This window comes from Crocuta crocuta, unplaced genomic scaffold (genome assembly GCF_008692635.1).
Source record: "Crocuta crocuta isolate KB4526 unplaced genomic scaffold, BGI_CrCroc_1.0 scaffold88, whole genome shotgun sequence".
Taxonomy (NCBI): domain Eukaryota; kingdom Metazoa; phylum Chordata; class Mammalia; order Carnivora; family Hyaenidae; genus Crocuta; species Crocuta crocuta.
The window spans coordinates 1,078,424-1,099,200 of NW_027532420.1; the positions used below are offsets into that span (position 1 = coordinate 1,078,424).

The following is a 20,777-nucleotide window of genomic DNA, read 5'->3' on the forward strand; positions in this document are numbered from 1 at the left end:
AGATTAGAAACCTGGCACGTGATTCCCAATCCTCTGCTCCTTCTGTTGCATGCTTTTTAGAGCAAGGAGTTGTGAGCAATGCAACACAGAGGAAAAAAAAAAGATGTGAAACTTAGGTTTAAAAAAAAAGTTTTCAAGCCATCAGGACTCATTTGCACTTCCACAAGTTAAAACTATTCTTAATATACACTAAAACTTCCAACAAGCACAGAAAAACTGGGAATTATTTTATAAAACATGTTACCGACTTCCTTAAATGGTTCTCTGGAAGTACTTACTCTATGCCCTTCTTGGGTACCATAGTGGATTTATTCAGAATTTTCTAGAATTCATCTCTATAAAAATCAGTTAATGCTCTTCCACTGTAGCAGAGTGAAATAACTTTTTTTTAAAATCTCCTTCTCATTTGCAGTTCAAAAGGTAAAGTCCCTAAACCTCTTTTGAAAAGTCTGTGAGTGAAAGCTCAGATCTTGGGGGCAGTGTGGTCACAAAGGTAAGGTGGGGGCAAGAGACCTTACTCAGCTTTCTGCCCAGCACCTCCTGGGTTGGTGACCATGCCAGGTCACCCAAGTAAGGAGGGTCCTGGCGTCGGGCGACGTGCTAAACAAGACTGTAGGATAGGCTCTCCCTCCTGCTGTGTCTGCTTCTTGTCTCCCACTGCACCAGAGCAGGGGCCCCGGAAAAGATGACCCCTTCTCCTTGTCTTCGAGTGCATTCTGGGGAGGCCAGTGAATGCCGCTTCTGGTCAGCCCTCAAACTTCTGGTACAAGTTGTATGCACGTGGAAGACAAAGGTTATTTTTAGAAAGTCTAATAATGGAATCTATTTGACTCAAGCAGCTAGCAAATTCAAACCCTTCCCCCCCAAAAAACCCCCAAAAACTGGAAGCTAAATGTTACACAACTGCTTTTTTTTTTTTTTTTGATTTTTTAATTTTACATAATCTCTACAGCCAACATGGGGCTTGAATTTACAACCCTGAGATCAAGAGTCACATGCTCTACTGACTGAGCCAGCCAGGCCCCCTTCCCCATTAGTCTTTTAGACTGAGAATACAGGGTTTTGTTTCTAAACATAAAACTCTGTGTATAAACTTTTTAGGATTTGAATATATGTATCAAGTATCTCAGTAAGCTTCTAGTATTTTCTCATCTTTATCCTTGAGATTTTTTTTTTTTTGGCTTAGTCACATATTCTGAGAAACTAATTGTCAACACATACTTCAGATTTCTTAAAGCTGATGGTGACCATTGAACCAGGTTCTCATACTCTTTACGTGGCCTCAGGGGGCTCATTTGAAACTAGAAAACATTTTCCCCCCTCGATTAGCTAAAATATCAATATATTTTACACGTATCAAAACTATAAAGGATTGACCAGATTGCCATGACATTACATAATGTTTGTTTGCTTACATTCTTGGCTCAAATGTGATGAAAATGATTGAATTGAATCTCCGCTGAATTCCACAGATGGTGACGATTTTCTGCCCTAGGCACTCTGTCTCATCAGGTAGAAAGATGCTATTTATTTTGATTCCACTTTTCCTTGGGTAAAATCATCCCTGAATTTGTTCTTGTGGAGAAATCTTCATAAAACTATAGCTTTTGTCACATTTAACATTTTTTTCTTTGGTATTCTTACTATTATCATTTTCTGCTGTTCACACATTTGAAAATAACCTAGACCTTGGCTGGAACAGCATGTCCAACGCATGTGTTTTCTGCCTGAAGACTGGAGCCATCCTGATAGACAGGAAGATGGTCATAAATGTATAATGAGAGAATTGCAGAAGATCATCTTCCCCTAATACAGGAAAAGTCTTCATTTATAAATGAGATGTTAAAGCTGTGCACTGCACATGAGTGGAATTCTGTAAATATTGGGTGCAACATTATTTCAAAAGTCAATACTGAAAACACTGAGGACATGTGTAGGGCATCAGTCTGTTTAAATATTTTTAAAGAAAATTGTTTTATGGCAAAACACAGGTACTACTATTTTGAGCAGTCGCCTATACCATTTAAAATGATTTCGTTAAGCTTGCAAGGTTTAGGAAACTTATCTCCATCTAACTCTAGATAGAATTTTCTTTTCCTTTCAGGACCGAATATTTTTATGTGCTGCTAGTAGCTATGTCATAGCAGGAAACAATCCTGTCAAGAATCCAGCTACTCATAGGGTTGCCTTTACGTAGCCAAAATATTTGTTCCCAGAGGAAAGCATTTTAGCGTGATGCCTTTTAAAAACGATGGGGCGCCTGGGTGGCTCAGTCACTTAAGCTTCTGACTTTGGTTCAGGTCATGATCTCGCAGCTCGTGAGTTGGAGGCCGGCATCAGACTCTGTGCTGACAGCTCGGAGCCTGGTTTGGATTCTGTGTCTCCCTGTCTCCCTGCCCCTCCCCCACTCGTGCTCTCTCTCGAACATTAAAAATTAAAAAAAAACAAAAAAGAAATAAGCACTTCAATTGTGTTACCGAAATGTTTCCTTTTTAACACAGATGAGCATTTAAACATGATCTCCAGTGCATTTTAAATGTGCTAGATAGGAGCATTTCAGCTTACAGAAAGTATTTTAGCTGGTCAGAAGAAGTTAAATATCTGGGAAAGATTCTTTTTGAGTGAAATGCTTTCAAGCCATTGGAGGGATACTGAGGGATATTAAATCAGATGAAGAGTCTGAATGAATGATCCCAGTGCGCTGAATAACTATCTCGGGGACAGACTAAGCAGACGAACCAGTAAAATATCTTCCTTATTGATCCACTTGGTTATAAATTCACAAGTGTCATGTGCTACAGTATTTATAATCATCATTAAATATATTGAGATGAATTTAAATAAAACGTAATAGCAAATGTTCTCCCTGTGCAACTTTCTTTTCTAGAATCACACTTTTTCATAGTAATCGAAACCTGACCTCTGGCTAGAGGTAACGAAGAGGGGCAGGGGGAGATGGAATGTTTTCGTACCATCCAGTTTGGCCCCTCGTGTAAGACAGTAATGGACTGAACTTCCCAGTTTATAATACAGCGTTCATTTTATTTTAAACATATTTTGCATGATATAAAAATATTGATCACAGTGAGCTTTACCAATTGTTATTGCTATAAAAATGAATGCAGAAACAATATTTTTAGTGGAAATAAATTATATAGTCATTATTTTTCTTTTTTAAAATCACAAGAGAAAAAAAAAAAAAAACCTCAGCCGTTTGGTCATTGGTAGAAAACCAGTCATTATAAAGAGGTCTTCTGCAGGTGAGCTCCCGTCCGTGTCCGCCAAGCTGTCCACACCGTTCGGGAAGCACTGTCCTTCCTCGTCCGCACGGTCCCACGAAGGCCTCTGTGGCCACGGACGGTTCTCCTGCGGCCGCACGGCCGGCCAGGACCGCGAAGTGCCAAGGTGGGAGGGAGTGCGGGCTCAGTCCCCGTGCGGCCTTCTCCAGTACGAGGGGACGCAGCGACAGACCTCGTCGCTGAAGGCGAGTCCCTGCTCGCAGCGCTTCAGTCGGCTCGCGCACGGCCTTCTGTAGCAGCTGGGAAAACAAAGAGGAAGGCGTTTGCGCGAAGACCAACCCCGGGGCTCACCGTGCGCACACCCAGCTGTCCGGCTACGTGTGCGACAGAACGGAGTCACCTGCTCTATCAGAAGCCTATTCTTAGGTGTCCGCCTCACTGGCGTCCGGGCTGAGGTTCAGAAACCCGAGGGGCCTGGGGCGCCTGGGGGGCCTAGTCGGTTAAGCGTCCGGCTTTCGCTTGGGTCATGATCTCGCGGTTCGTGGGTTCGAGCCCCGCGTCGGGCTCTGTGCNGGAGGGAGGTGACGGAGCGCAGCTTCTCCTGTCGCGTCCTCTGCGTCGTGGGTGGAAGGAACACAGAACAGAGGCCGGGAAGGCGAGTGTTTAAGGGTCGGCCGATGGAGTGGGAGCACGGAGGTGTGGCCGAGTCCACAGGCGTGGGGGTGCCTGTGCGGAAGCCCGACTCGGAAGGGATGACTGTGGCCCTCCGTGGGGAGCCCCGGCCTCACTCCGTCTCTCTCCACGGGGCGCGTGCGCGCTGGTGCCGCGGGGTCCCCTCGCCCTCTCCACCTGCGCTCCCGGCGGGGGGGAGGGGGGNGGTCGGGGGGAGGGGGGGGGGGCCGGTGCCTGCCCGCCCGAGACCCACGGGGGAAAGGACACGGGCTCAAACTGCCCTGTGGCTGCGGCCGACGGAGCTACCTTTGAGGAAGCTCGTGGGAGCGGGACAAGTGTCCAGTGCGGGAAGGGGGCGGGGGTCCAGGGAGGGACACAACATGACCGNAGTTGGAAGTTTCATTTCCTGTGCTCTGGAAAAGAAAGCACACCTAGTTAAAGTGCTCCTTTCCCCCGCGCCGAAGCACAAGTGCACTCCTGGAGACTACCGGTATTCCGCTGCTAAAAAGATGCAAATCTCAGCGGTCAGTGGAAGTCGCTGATGAAGGCAGTGGACAAAAAATATATAGACTCGGCCCCTCCCCTCCTACTTTTGGAATAAATATGAATGAGAAATGAGTGTCCACATTTTCAAAATATTAAATTATATATTTTTTGCTTCAGCATATACATGTATACCCTTAGAAAAATGAACACAGGAGAGCTTCCATAAATTAAGTCTTCCTGAAACAATGTATCCTATTAGGAGATTACAAAGATCAAAGTCTTTCCTCTTAGATTAATGCAAGAATCTGTAGAGAAGTACGATGGCTGGTTAGTCTTATCTAAGCATAAGATCGGGCTTTCTAAATATACTAGGGTCCCTCAAAAGGTTCACTGTACAAAATGGTTAATAACTTTTAATAAGACTTAGTATGTATAATAGTCTGCATTTTTGAAATATCCTTCCGGGAGGTAGATATGCAGAAAAAATTGGAATGCAGTTGCTCAAAATATTCTAAGAAGAAAACAAAAGGATCCCTGTAAGATCCTCTGAAGCAGTAATGGAAGAAAACAATGTCATCCATGAGACAGCTAGATACACTGAAGTTCCCTGATGCAGCGGCAAAAATGTGAGTGTGGACGGACTGTCAGGAACATAAATTAAAACGGGAACACAAGACTCGTGAGGATAAAAAAGATGGACATTTTACTTACTGGAGAGAAGTAATGAACATTATTGCAGCTGGGAAATTGTAAATACACGAAATTTAATTTTTTAAAAATATTTTGAGAGAGAGAGAGGGAGAGAGACTATGAATATCCCAAGCAGGCTCCATGCTGTCAGCACAGAGCCTGATGTGGGACTCGAACTCAAGAACCATGAGGTCAGGACGGGAGCTAAGATCAAGAGTCAGACACCTAAACTAACTGAGCCACCCAAGTGCCCCCTGAAATTTAAGTTTTAGGTCCTGTGAGTGATCATCTGTCGCAAGGGCATTATCATCATCTCTACAGAGTCAGCTGGAAGAAGAGAAGCCAGTGTGGGTGATGATGGACGGTCTGAAAGCTAAAAGGGGAGCCGGGAGAATGAAATGTTGGGTCAGCCGGAAGGAAGAGGGGGCCTCAAGAGAAAGCACACAAAGGACAGGTTACGTGAAGACTAACTTGCCCGCTGAATTTGGCAATGGAGTCTTTAGCTACCTTGTGTAGAACGTTATCATGGAATGTCAGGCCATGACCTGATTACAGCTGGTTAGATAAAAGAGAGATGCAGGAGGTAAACACAGATGTCAGATGCCTGGGTCTTGGCACAGCTTCGAAGAGGGCCGAGCTTCGCTACTAAAGTACACTCAGCATCCCGGAAAGATGCTAATAAAACAGAAGTCTGGGTCTGGGAGCTCTCATAAGCTGAGGGGAAAGGAAAGTAGTCGAAGATGTCCTAGGTGTGGAAGAGAGTCAAGCCCGTATGGCGGACAATGTTGAAGAAAATGCCCAAAGCACAGATCTGGCTAAAATGCAGACCACCTTACCCTCAGGTTAAAGAGGAAGTAGCTCAATCCGGGAAGGGTTTGAGTCCAACAGTCTCATTTTCTTTTTCTTGGTGAAGAAGGGGGCAGAATCCATGTTTAAGGGATGAGTCTTGAGTAATCTTTAGCGATATACTAATTTATTTTCCTAACTCCACTATTCAGGTTAACTCTTTTTCTTTCTAGATACATTTCTACAATTAGTGGCACTATCCTGTCTTTTGTAAATTGTGCGTAGACTTTTCTGCACTGAGGGTGGTTGGCCCGCCTTATGATGGTGTCATAATTTTGGGGTGGGGGCAGATGAGCATTGTTCAGATGTTCTGGAAATGCTTGTCAAGTGACCGTCCTGCGCCTCTGTCTCCCATCCTGTGGTGAGCACCACACTACCGCAGCCTCAGCCTCTGGGACCAGGATGAGAGCACGTGTGGGGCTTGGATCTAGTTTCGATTCCCAGGGCTCCTGTCTTGCTTTTCTCAGGAGTAAACACCGTCTCCACCCAAGTTTCACCTTATTTAGAAAATAATAGAATTCACCTCCCAGAAGTTAACTGGTCTTGTTCTAAAAAGCAACAGCTATTGGGGTTGAGAAAACTATTCCCAGTAAGACAAGTGAATACGATTTATGAAGATATCTTACCTGCATGTTTGATGGTGAAATTTCTTTCCTTTTAAGAAGCACTTCTGCGAATTTTCTGTACACTCACAGGCACATTTTCCGGGGTTTAGGGGCTGATTTCTCGGGCAGGTCCTTTTACATACGCACTGGCATGTGTTTTCATCAAATTCTCGGTTGGCCCCGCATGAGCTGGATAAAAGTTTGTTTTTACAGACACACTGGCAGGAGTTCCTGTCTAGTTCCCTGTGGGGCCCGCAGCTGGAAGGCTGGAGCCCTCCTCTGCAGACACACTGACACGTCTCCTCATCAAGCTCCTTGTTGGGTCCACAGATGTCGTGGAATCCGCCTGTAGAGTCTAGACAAACACAGGCAGACAGCTTTACCTTGCTTAGTGCCCGGTGTGGTGTCAAACAATTAAAAGCGTCTTTGTGTTTTTCATTAAAGGGATGTTCACAGACATGGGTATGTTCCTTTACAAGGAAGTTCAAAATAATACCACCGTCAGGTAGAAAATGTCCTGCTTCGTAGTCACTTATTTCAGAGTAAGGCGATCTGAACATCGTACGTGTGCTTTTAATATCGAAAGATTTGTTGATCAGGACAGAGACCCTTGGCATTCGGTCTTTAAAACATCATTCTGCTTACCTTCTCCAGAATCAGAAGGAAAAATAAAATCTTGCTGAGGCAGGCATCGGCACAGGTGACTACTCCAGATGTAATTTGTGGGGCAAGTCTCATTGGCAGCCTGGCACCTTGGGGAGAAACCCACGAATTAGCAGGCTAACTGGTACACAGAAGGGGGCGTCTCTGTTCTTACCCATGTATTACAAAGCCGACGCATGCTTGTGAAAATGCTTTCAAATGACCAGAGAACGTATGGAGTGAAATGTGAGCATTTCCTCTCAGACTGCCCTCCTCGACCCCACGTGTGGCCAAATCCTAAGCCTAACGGGGACCCCTCTCAGTGGCGTGGTCTTCTGTTACTACAGACTTTTATCATGTTACGGCAAGTACATTTATTTGTACAATCACATAGTGGTTTAGCTTGTGTACAAATGGGATAAGCCTCTTCTACTACTCTGGGATTTCCTTCTTCCACGAAACAATATACTGTGGATATCTTCATAGGTCCCATCATGCTCTGCTGTTTACTGGCTACGTAGTAGTCCATAATGTGGATGTAATGTTAATCTCCTATTGGTAACTACTGAAATTGCTTCCAACTTTTGGCTTTTTCAAACAATTCTATAGGAAACGTCTTCATATGTTTACCTTAACTGACGTCTTTTTAAAATTTTATTTGTTTTTTAATGTTTATTCAGTTTTGAGAGGTAGAGAGACAGAACGTGAGTGGGGGGTGGGGTAGAGAGAGAGAGACACACACACTTCAGAATCTGAAGCAGACTCCAGGCTCTAAGCTGCCAGTGCAGAGCCTGATATGGGGCTCGAACTCATGAACCGTGAGATCATGACCTAAGCTGAAGTCGGATGCTCAACCGACTGAGCCACCCAAGGCCCCTTTACTGATGTTTCTGAAACACAGATGGCTACAACTGTAAAGCGTCCATTAATACAAATTTCCACTATACAATCCACCAGAAAGGCATCGAAGACTTGTTAATGCTGCTGTTCTACTGTGTTCTCCCTGGCTCCCTCCTTCTCTTCTAGCCCTGCTGTCTGAGTAGAAGTTCGGAACGTACGGCCTTCAGTGAGGTACCCCAAGTGCTCTTTTCCTGCAGTCGCCCCACAGCTGGCTAACTGGGGCTCCTTCATGTTGGCGCCTGTATGAGATGAGCCCTTTAGTTTGAAGCTTCTCTGGGAAGAACAGATGTCACAAGCTCATCTTGCCCATTTTTCCCTCCACCCTCAGAATCAGCCCTTCTTTCAAGGAGCCCTAGTTCTGTTTGTTGGAAAATGGCCTTTGGGATTAGGTTCGTTCGGTGCCATCAGGTTACACTGGCCTTTGCGGGGCACAGAGCTAGAAAATGCTTGTATGTCCCACAGAATGTCTCTGTACTTAATGTGCATCCAGTAGAAGGATTCTTGGCTCTTAATATCCTAACTCAGAGTGTATATAATCCTCTTACTAGCTAATTGTTCAGCTGAGCTTGGTGCAGGGGAAATAAGTGTATCTTCCACGCTCGATATCATGAACAAACTGTTAGAACATAACATTGTCTTAACAGGTGCACTGAGTGTGAACAAACAGGTCATGCGCTGTTTCAGAGACCTACTATGTGATGATGTAATGACATACCTTGCTTTAAAGGCCAGCCTGATGTGTTGGACAGCACCACAGAAAGGGATATTTGAGCAGTGTAAGCCCATCTGTATTTTGTAGCCACTTTTTCGCTGACAGCCACCTCTGAGAATTTATGGGAACTCTCCCACCCCGCAGTCTGTACAGGAGCTCCAAGACCCACGGAATCTCTCCCTGTTCCATTCAGGTGATAGTCTGCCTCAAACACCCTCTCCACACCCCTGCGAATGGCAATGACTGCCTTACCCTTACCCCTCCTTCCTTGTGACTTTCTTCAAGGGTCATGTCTCCAGCTTGAGGAAAAACCATGTTATGGAAAGTTTTCTTGGGATTTTTGATTCGTATCAAGTCTTTGAATGCTCTGTGCTGTCTGCCGTCCTGTATCTTAAGCTAATTTCTCATTGAGCATGCAAATAACCAAGTAACCACATATAAAGCAACTGTGTGTTAACAACTATGATAATTGCCGGATGATTAAGGAAACAGTGTTTGAGCATTTTAGAGTCTGTCAAGATAGGATGTTGCTTTTCCTACAGATATTTAAGTTGTTTTGTAGGGAATTAGTTATGTTTGGGGTTTGCCTACAATACTTTATAATTCTTACCATTTAAAACAATAAAAATGTTGGCAATGTATATATTTGGAAATAGGCTATTGACTTTAAGTAAAAGATACCTGTACAGATTTTTAGGGGAAAAAAAAAGTCACAGGGCTATTTCCAAAGACAATGTAACATTACTGGGGTTTTCAGTTTACTCCTTTGACTGCGTACTAATAACTTGCATTAAAATCTTTTTGACAAAAAAATTGTTCCTAACAATCTTTATATTTGCTAAAGTATATATAATTATATTTACTTTATATGCTATATGCCTTTTTATAATTTTATTTTTTGAGACATTTATGTGATTTCAGTTAAAATTATGAGAAAACATATATTCAGAGGACTTCATCCTGGCCCATGTCCTCAGCATGCTGATGCTTTTTGTAGCTTTTTGTTTGTTTTCAATGTTTCTTTCTGTAAAAAGAGGAAAAATATTTATATGTATGTACATATACATATTCTTTCCCCATTCCATTACAGAGAAGATATCCTCCCTTACATACTATTCTAAACCTTGCTTTTCTCATGAACAATATTCCCTGGGGGACACTACCTTACTGATAATTTCATGTCGTCTCAAGAACAAGTCTTTACTTAACCATATATTTCTGTCATTAGTATTTTCTTCATTAATCATAAACGTATGCAGGACACCTGGGTAGCTCAGTCCGTTAAGCGTCCAACTTTGGCTCAGGTCATGATCTCACGGTTCGTGGGTTCAAGCCCCGTGTCGGGCTCTCTGCTGACAGCTAGCTCAGAGCCTGGAGCCTGCTTCGGATTCTGTGTCTCCCTCTCTCTCTGACCCTCCCCTGCTCATGCTGCCTCTTTCTCTCGCTCAGAAATAAATAAAACATTAAAAAATTAAAAAAAAATCATAAACATACATTGTTCCACACAAAATTTAGACAGTATCAATTTTCTAAAACAATATCATTGTTTTTTGCTTTATCTCCTATCCAGAGCTTTAGTACCATTCCACCAAATAAGATGCAGGTATGTTTAGTTACAGAATAACAACAACTAATCCTGGCTGAATCTCAGATTGCTCTTCTCTAAAAGAAGATCAGTACAGTACATTCTGGCTATGTTGTCGTCCTATTGACATACACATGAGTTAAGCTACACACTCCTATGTTAGTGTCAGGAGGGCACAGAGCTGGGGTGGTCACAGTAGAAGGGCATTTTCATTTTGCCAGTATGGGATTTATGCTGCCATTACCGAAACCCAGTGTTCTTCTGGTCGTTAGCTGTAATATGTCAATTGATCCTGAAATCAATTACAAGGCATGGGAAGTGCATTTTTAATGTAAAAGAATGACATATAATAAAATACTACTAGAATGCACGTATAAAGATGGTTTCAGCAATTATATTCCACTGTTATATATGCATATATTTTTGTAACATGTAATATGCTATATACACATGCATACATAAATATGCATGTATACACCATCACACATAGGACCTCCCCCCTCTCCCACATGTGTTTGTGTACGTGTGTATATGGTACCAATTCAAATGCATTAGTTTTTTAGTTACAGTAGTGGATAAATGCATATCTAAACTGTTTATTTTTTATGGGAAGAAGTATCCAGGGTGATCTCAATCGTTAGCTTAAATGAGGCTGGTCACTAATGGGCTCTTCAACTGTAGGAGTGGGTGCTACCGGACCCGTGCTGAACTTTCAGTAGGTACACAAGGCTGAGCCCCAAATGGATATGAAAATAAAACATTTCCTATTTCTCATGAAGTGAGGAAAAAAGTAGAGTGTTCTAATATTTAACACTGTTAAAAATATAAGTTCCAAAGTATGGACCGTGTATAGAAACAAATGTAGGAATGTATTTCTGAAAATGTCATACAAAATAACAGGGTATCTACCGTCTAGTTTTACTGAATGATTTCAATATGGTCTGGCTACGGTAGGCATTTTGATTTTGCACGTTCATGTTGAGTAAAAATATGGTCTTCAGAATAATAATTTCAATTATGTTATACCTGAAGTGTTTTTGCTAAAGTAAACTTTATATTACTAACTGTGCGTTACTAAAGATGAACTAAATATTTTAAGCTCTAATATTCGTAAAACTTAAATTTCTAGAAAAATGGCTTTAGAAGCGTCACCAAAAATAAGTAGCTACTATTTACCAACGTTAACCTATTTTAATGTTGAAATCTGAAATCCCGGTAGAGAGCATTTTATTAAAGAAACATGTATCTGTGTAGAATGCATTTTCACAATTACTAACTGAGGTTCCCTACTCTAAAAGTGAATGGCAAGTTCTTAGCATTTAAAGCTTCTCACGGGAGAAAAAGGGAGACAAAATTTCCAAAGTATTATTTTAGAATGAAAGAAAACGTTGTTAATGTGGAGAGGGGAATGAGCACAGTTTACTTATCTTCTACATAGCCTTTAGAGCATTTTAATTCTATTGAAATATTTCTTCAAGTTCTGCATCTTAATGTGTGTAAACACATTAAACTTTTAAATAAATTAGTTATTTTTTGTACACTGTATTTACAAGATAATTCAAAGACACATTTTGTCTGCAAAGTCAGTGATTATGCAATTATTTGTAAAGCTATCTCGGTGGAGAATCACATGTAAATAAATGAACTTTCCTACTTTTCCTTCTCCTACAAGCATGACCACAGTCCCATTGATACTTACGTAGGTAAGACACTTTTCTAAGAATTATTTCATTACCTCACTCCACCGGTTTGGTACCTGTTGCCAGTTAAAAGCAGAGAACAAACACGGAACGGGATGTGTGTTACAGAACAATGGACTTAAAGACCAGAATCGTTCTTATGTTGCCATTTATTCCTCTTTTGAAATTTTAAAGGACGAATATGTTCCCTGCAATTAAATCCTCCTTACTGGAGGAGAGTTCCCGGCTCTGGTACTCGGACCACTGGAGTGGGCTGTTTTGTGCACACTGTCTTTTGGGTTCTTTCAAGTTCTCTACTTTTTGCCACTAGAGTTTTTATATACTTGGAAATTCCCTGACCCCTCAAATCCATATTTAAGGAATGCAGACACATTGCCATCTTTTGCTTGGCATTAGTGACAACTGAGCTGAATATATTTCATAATATATTTCTAAGTGAAAAAAAATGAACTGCATCTTGATTTATATTAAACTACTACTCATCCACTTGACTAAATATCTCTTAAAATATTTCATAGATCATTCAAAATGAATGTTAACATTAACTGAACACACATTCAAATTGTGGCACTCAATAGCTTTTCGAAAAAGCAAATTCTCTCCGTGCACACGAACTGTGCTGTTAATCAAGTACACTCACTGGCATCTATTTTCATAAGATGTCTTCACAACAACCCAACTGATTAAGATTCCACTGATCATATGGCACCTGTAGTAGCAGTTCCTTGAATAGCTGTTCCTTGAATAGCTATCCTGCCTTAAGTCTTAATCAATGTGGAGTGTGATCCAGTAACATCAGTTTGAAAGCATGTGCTGTGGGCCCTCCTCTATTTCTTCTGAGCATCTTGATATCATCCAATAAGATGCTCTGCACCCCATTAAGAAAACACATAGGGGGCATTCTGGCCATGTTAATACTTTTCATAAATATCCAGATACAGTTTTGGTTCCCTAAATGTCAACTGTTGCTGTTATCTGAACTTTACCTGCTGTGATTAACAATCGCTCAGACTGTAATTATATGTTGAAAGCATATCCACCCAGACCCTCCTAAGATTGCTGTCAGAATAGCAGCTGGAAGGGCAGCTCTTTGCTTTCGCTGTCAGAGCCACAGAGCCCTGGGTAAAATACTTCAACAGTCTGATTTCCAAAGACTGAATTCTTGTGTTTGTCTTGAGTTCTTCATGTGTGGCCCTCGAATACACCTGAGTGTCTGATGCAAGGTGTTAATAATAGGGGAGTCTAGGGAAGGAGAGCAAGGGGTAGATGGGAATTCTTCACAACTTTTTCTCAGTTCTTCTATAAGTCTAAAATTGTTAAAAAAAAAAAAAAGAGTCTCTCAAAATTAATTAGAAAAATGACTGGTAGATTGGGTCTAATGTAGACATTTATTTAAAATAACCAGGGGTGCCTGGGTGGCTTAGTCGGTTAAGCATTCAACTCTTGATTTCAGCTCAGGTCACGATCCCAGAGTTGTGGAATCAAGCCCTGCCTCTGTCTGTGCGCTGGGCATGGAGCCTGCTTAAGGGTCTCTCTCCATCTCCCTCTGCCCTCCCTGCTTGTGAGCTCCCTTTTTCTCTCTCTCAAAGAAAATAATCGGTATGTTGTAGTTAAATTTGATAGTAAATTGACAAACTCTTGGATCTAATGGTTGCCCCCTCTCAGTAACTTGGTAGACCCAACCTCAGTGCAGGGGATACACTGATGGAACATTCTCAGCTCACAGAGATTCTGCTTTAATTTCTACCAGCCACCAAGCCACAGGAATGCTGTGCTTTCACCTGTTATTGTTCAGAAGACAGAAACCAGACAGTCCAAAGGTCGGTGCACAGTACAGCACAGTTAGTTTCCTGTTAGAAAAATACGCCCCTAGGCCTGGAGGTTCACCTGAGTTCCATGGGTACATAGATGCATATTAATAGGTGCTCATTTGAAGGCGTTAGGCAGTATTTAGATAATAATGGGGTTTGTAAAAAGGAAAAAAAAAAAAAGGATGAGCAGACATAGGAAGTAAGATTTCAGAAATAACTGCATATCATGAGGGTTTTAAACCTGTCAAGAGGGTCTTTCCAGGGCAGGACTCAGATGCTGGAAATACTAGAAAAGTAGCTTCTGGTCAACGGGAGCCAAGACTTTGTGTCCCAGTTTCACTGGCAGATGTATTATCTCTGCATTTCCATTCTGATGCCGCTTATTCACTGCATCCACGCTACTCTGTTTATCTCTATTTCTGGGAAAGCAATAATGCATGATCTTCAAATTAAAAGGAAAGGAAAAATTAAAAGGAGAAAATAAAAGCCTAATGGATATTCAAGCTTCTAAGCGTTCAGACAGGATCTGTTACAGATTAACGAAGACGCTGAGCCCTCAAGTTCTACATCAAAGGTTGCCAGGGCTGTAAATTTGCTCTGTTCCTTAGAGAAGAGAGTAGTTCTCACACGATGAAATTCTCCTTACTAAGCCTGAGTAACTCTAACATCTTAGGAGCAAATATTTTGTATTTAGTGTCTTAGTGAACAATGTTGACATTTTTGTAAAAGAAATGAAAACCAGTAAACAGATAAAAATGGGCCTTCAAGCGAGATTTTTCCATCTTCTCATCTTTTTTCAACCCTTCTTTTCCTCTGTCACCACAACATGACTCCCCCCCGCCCAAAGATGGATAGGACCTCTTTATCAGGTTGAAATCAAAATTAATGCTATTTTTAATATTCATTAAAAAACTCAAGGTACCCTGGCTGTGCTGAGCACATGCTCTTGTCATTCCACTACCAGAACACTCCTCATGCGCCCCAGGACCTCTACAGAAAAGGGGAAGCTCTGGAAGCTTCCTAAGCCCAGCCTTAGCACTGCCTTTTTAATTGAATTTCCTATGGCCTTCACTCATTAACACCCAATTCTCCTCTATTCATTGTCCCCAAAATATGCTCTTTCCTTTAGGAACCCTTTAGGGACACTGTCACTGGTGGCCAATTAACCAATTTATTTACCACTGGGTAGAATTCGTTTCAAGGCACTTATCTTTCAAATGTGACAACTCTCTCCTTTGGTTTTACTCTCTTCCCATATGTAGTATATTGCCTTCCCTATAGTATGTATCATAGAATAAGCAAGAATATTCATTCACGCATTCATTCATTGATATGACGGAATAGTACACAGGAATTTAATGAACAAAGGGGTCCTGGAGACCTCAAAATGATTACATCTCTAAAATCTACTGTTGAGAGAAAAAAGTAATGTCACCATTTTTACATATTTTAAGCAAAGCTGTATGATTATATTCTTTGTCTTACGTTAACACATTCATATACCGTAAAAATGGAAGAGCGTGAATGAGAATACAATTTCCAAGCAGTGGTTACCTTTGGGAATAAAGGGTGCCAAACGTGTGACCGTGACTTTGGGTTGTGTCTTAAGTGAGTGTGCAAAATTGGGGTGGAGGAATAGGTCTTTTTTGCTTTTTATTTTCTCCTTTGCTATATGTTTGAAGGTGTTTTTTTTTCCTTTTTTTTAATTTAAAGAAGTTAAAAATGCAGTCATGACTGCGTCCCCAAAGGAGTGGTTCCACATTTAGTGTGAGTCCCTGGTTTGCCACGCTTAGGTGTGTGATGCGGAGGCAAACGACTTCATCCCTCTGGTGCAGTTTCTCATATGTAACTGGGAATTTCGCTCTCTTGTTTCTTCTTCCTCCTTCTCAAAGTGGTTGTGTAAGGTAGGGAAAATAATAAGTGTTTTCTCTGTTTCATGTCCTTCAGATAATGAAGTCTGTCATCGTAACTTGTGAGCTTTATCTAAGATTTGATCATCTGACCCCTTTGTTCCTTGAATTCTTGTTTCGCTTTTGCAATACCCTTTGGATTTTGTAATAACTAGTTTTTATCCCTATTTTTCCTGACTATTCTCAGTCTCTCGCACAGACTCTTTATTTCTCCCAGTTTCTTAGATGCTGACAGCGTGCACGGCGCCAGCGCCTGCTTCTCTTCTTACCATCTCCCACCTCGGTTTTCCTTGGTTGGGCTCGGCTCTTCCCGGCTCTGACGACCTACTCTGGGCGGCAGTGACCACCCAGCCCCAGATCCTACTGCCTTCTGAACGTGTCTCTGTGATTGCTTACAGATACCATAAATGCTAACCTGTGCAGATACAGAAACCAGATTCTCCTTTCCAAATCCACTCTTCCTGGGAACACGTGTTCCCTGTCTTGGTGAACACCGTCCAAGCACTCGCATTTTCAGCTTGCGCCTCTGTGTTCTCCTGCACGTGGCGTTCCCAAGTCGTGACTCTCTTAAAGACGTCTCTCTATCTCCTTTCTTCCCATCCCCATTTCCAACGCCTTGATTCCGGCCCTTGTTGCTTCTGTATGAGATCATTTCAGAAGCTTCTTCTCCAGTTTTTCCACTTGGTTTTGGGACCCAATCTACCTGCTACAGTGCCATCCATGTTCTTTGTATTGTTACACTGCCATCCAGTCTTTCTATGACATACGATGTAAACATCACAGGCCCTACATCTGTCTCTTAATGGTTCCTGAGAGACTTGAAAAAGTCCATCCTTGGCATGGCAGGTGCAATTGTCTCTACCTCTAGAGACTCGGGCATCCTGTGCTGAGCGGTAGGGATGCAGCCCACACCAGCTCTGGCCCTGTGTTCATCTGTCTGACTCAGATGAACTGACTCACAGGATTTTTCTAGAAGAGCGAGCCTGTCTCCCTTCCTCTCCAGCCCAGCATAATGGTAATAACAAGTAGACACACAGTGTTTGATGAATGACTTAATAAAGCAGAGCACAGTGTACATTTATGTACTTATTGTATTAGACGTACTTGTGTTTGTACTCTGGCACAGAGCTGCTTTAGTTAAGGAATTATCCATTTTTAAAAATACCCCTCACTAGGATGGTGTGACACACATGTAAGACTCAGCATAAACATCTCATGAATGAATAGACACTACTTCTATAAAGTAACAAAATCTATGGCATCACTTCTTAATCACAGGTGACTCCCTCCACGGAAAGAGATTTCTTCCTTCCCATGTAAGGGCCCATAGGAATGCATGGAGTTCAAGCAGAAGGAAAATACGGGAGGAAGTAATTGGAAGGAAAGAGAATAATCTATGAAAACATCAACTTGAACATTGATATCTAACCACTTCTAGAAAGAATCCCTTCTACCTCTGGAATTTCTGATCTATCTTGGTACTGATATTGAGACTTGAAAAATTTTTTTTTTTTTTTTTTTTGTAAATACTGTAAGATACTGGGGTAGAGCATGGGTTTAAGAGATGAAAAAGACTTGAATTTTTTTTCTGGCACTTTTCTTAGCTGTTCAGCTTTGTTACGTGCTGAGTAACATTCCTAATACTCTTTTCTCATTTGGAGAATGTCTGTAAAAATAGCAACCAAAGTTTATTGAATGCCAACTGTCAGGCTTCAGGCACTGGGCCAACACGGGGCAGGGTGTCACTGAGTATAAACGTCACTGTGTCCTTATGTATTGGATGTTGTCGTCCTCTTTCTCGTTATTACTCTTACTCTATTATGTTCTTCTACAATACCAGACTAACACATAGCACAGCGTCATGTCACTGAAGAGGCTGGCTGTGAGGATTAGGTTATAAATGTTACGCTGCATTTTTGTACCTAACATTAGAATTTATGTTTTGTACATGAGGAAAATGAGTCACAAGAAGTTGACAGAAGTTAGCAAAACTCACAGCATAAAATGAGTTTTCTAACCCGGAAGCTGCCTGCAGTGTGCACGCTTCCAGCCTGAAGTCTGTGTGTGGACCATCCACGCAGCCACCTCGTGGGGTTGGGGAGAGCATGAGGTCCTGTGTGGACGGTGCCTGGTGCATGGAAACACTTCATAAAATCATACAGTGATCATCATATGAACCCGTGTCGTCCCTCCGTGACTGTGCATGTGCTCTGAGGCCAGAAGCAGCCACGCTCATGTGTATCCTCTCTCACACTGCCTCGGAGCTTTCTCGGCCCAAGTTAGAGATGCAGCAGTTATTGATGCATGCCTCACTTTATGAAAAATGCATTTATTTACTGAATTATACTTCTTCATAAGTAACAGAACAAATGGTCTGCTACTCATTTAATCTCCTCGTATCGGGAGTCGAATGCTACGCACCTGACAAAGGGATGTTGTCTTCATCCCAACAGTGGCTGGTGAGCCCGCAGGGCTGGGGCGGGGCAGGGAAATTTCAAACTCTCTACAAATGGGGACTGGGAGCTCCTACCTGCTGGGGACTCACGAGAACCTTAAAATATCTGACTTCATTATCATAAAGATTTTAAGCTATCTACCGTTATAAACCTACATGAATTTCAAAACTATAGTTAATAAAACAGGTTAATAAAACAGGTCTATTTCTCTTGGCTTTTCAGAGCCCCATTTTGTTGAGAAAAAATTGGCATACGGTAAAATGCTTGTATTTTAGATTCACCTTTTTTTTTTTTTTTTTACAAACGTATGCACCCACGTAACTATCACCACAATCAAAATATGGACTGTTTCATCCCCCAAAGTTTCCCTTTGCTCCTTCTAGCCAGTCCCAAAGTGCTTTCTCTGAATCTAGATGATATTTGTCTTCTCGAGGGTTCATGTAAATTGAATCATGTAACATGTAGTTTTTAGTCTAGCTTCCTTTACTCAGCTTGGTGTTCGGAGACCCATTCCTGGTGGGCGTGTCAACAGCTCATGTGGATTGTACTGCTCAGTAATGTCCCACTGTATGCATGGACCACAGTTTGCTTATGCATTCCCCTCTGACGGATATTTGGCTTGTTTCTAGTTACTGGCTAACGAAGCTTCTGTGAACATTTGTGTGCAAGTTACTGTGTGTAAATGTGTTTTCAGATGATTTATGGATGATATTGGAAGTGTATATTTAAGATCTTGAGACTCTGCCATAACGGTTTGCAAAGTGGCTATGCCATTTTACATTCCCGTTAACATGAGCATGGCGTCACATCCTCTCCAGAACTAGCTTTTGTCATTATTTTTAATTTTGGCCACTGTGGTGGCAATTCCTGTTAATTTCTTTTTTAAAATTTTTTAAAAATGTTTTTATTTCTGAGAGAGAGAGAGAGACAGCGTGAGCAGGGGAGGGTCAGAGAGAGAGGGAGACACAGAATCTGAAGCAGGCGCCAGGCCCTGAGCTGTCAGCACAGAACCTGACGCGGGGCATAAACCCACAAACCGTGAGATCATGACCTAAGCCGAAGTTGGACGCTTAACCGACGGAGCCACCCAGGCGGCCCAATTCCTTTTACTTCTAAGAAAAGGTTTTATAACCTAGCTCTATATTCATCATACATAAATCGCTATGACAGTAGTTTTTAATTAAATTGTGGGCCACAGTTCACAATAAGTGGAGACCAACATTAAAAAAAAGAGAGAGAGAGAGAGAAACAGAAAAGAAAGAGAAAGTATCTGCGTGCGTCATGCCCCATTCACATGGGGACAGTATCATCAATAAGGGAGTAAAAACTGGTTACGGGGGCGGAAGAATCTTCAATGTTGCAGTGGTTTTTGGCTCTCCAAAACCCAACAAAAGCTTCTGAATCAGTATTTAATTTCTGCTGGGCTTTATGGGCTGTCACGTGAGCAGCCTTGGCCTTGAAGATATCCAAAGTGTATGCAAGATAAGGGTTATAAAATTATAGTGAACAGAGGGCTGTCACCGAAGGACCTTCTCTGACTTGAGTGCTCCATCTCAAGGTCACAGAGCAACAGCTGCCTGTGGACTGCCTTGGGGTTGTTGCCAGTGCTTGATCCCTGGGGTTTTGTGGGTGACGTGAGCTTAGGGAAATAAGTAAAAATAGTTTTTATTATTTAGCTCTACAGAAGTTATTCAAGCCATTAGTATGTCAAATGCTGAGAAAAACAAGGTGGTAACACTAAGTGAGCATCCAAAAGTCATAGAAGTAACAGGTTGTTTTCTTATATGAAGCAAAAGATGTTTTCTAAAGAATGTTACGTAGATTATTTTAAAAAGTATCCTTTTCCTGGAAAGATGACTATTTGGAATGCTTTCTTTAAAAATATATTCATATCTTTATAGATTTATATCAATTGGTACTTTCCATATGTAATATGACATATTACTGCTATATTAGTAAATAACTTGCCCTAAAGGTTTATCAGCAAATACTGTTACAAAACTATGTTTGATGTTCATGGCTTTTACATTTTTAATTTAACTTTTAACTATAATTTTTGGGGTCATTTTTAGTCCTATGTTGCATTAAAAAACTTTCTACTTCTTTTATGTATAAAGCCCAGATATACATATGATACATAAAGTGATATGAATAGGTTTATGGTTTTAAACTTTATGAGGGAGGAGATTTGAAAAAAGGTCTGCAAAAGGATCTTAGGGGGTGATCATGAAAAAAGAGTTGGGTAGCTCTATAATAAAGGAAAGTGTTTTAAAATAATGTTCTGTTTTACTCTTACAGTTATATATGACTATAATTTCATGTAAGGTTACACAGTTAATTTAAATCTATACACTACGCATGCTCTATGCATATTAAATAAACATAGATATCACACCCACACAGATTCATGTGAGTACTGATGTGGAATGTGAAATGCTTTTTTTTTTTTTATTGTAGATAGTGATAAAAAAGAAACCCACGAGGAAACACAGGGAGATGGGTGAATGAGATATGAATCTTAAT

The 20,777-nt window shown here is 41.5% G+C and overlaps 1 protein-coding gene across 1 annotated transcript in view; it reads right to left on the minus strand.

The window, feature by feature from the left end:
• Positions 1-3,040: 3,040 nt before the first annotated feature.
• VEGFC (vascular endothelial growth factor C) overlaps positions 3,041-20,777 on the minus strand; it is a 38,709-nt gene continuing 20,972 nt past the window's right edge. The window contains exons 5-7 of the mRNA XM_077779061.1: positions 7,184-7,290; positions 6,560-6,893; positions 3,041-3,538 (exon numbers count right to left, since the gene is read on the minus strand). Coding sequence (XP_077635187.1) covers positions 3,424-3,538; positions 6,560-6,893; positions 7,184-7,290 — 556 coding nt within the window. The 3' untranslated portion in view covers positions 3,041-3,423. The remainder of the gene's footprint in view (positions 3,539-6,559; positions 6,894-7,183; positions 7,291-20,777) is intronic.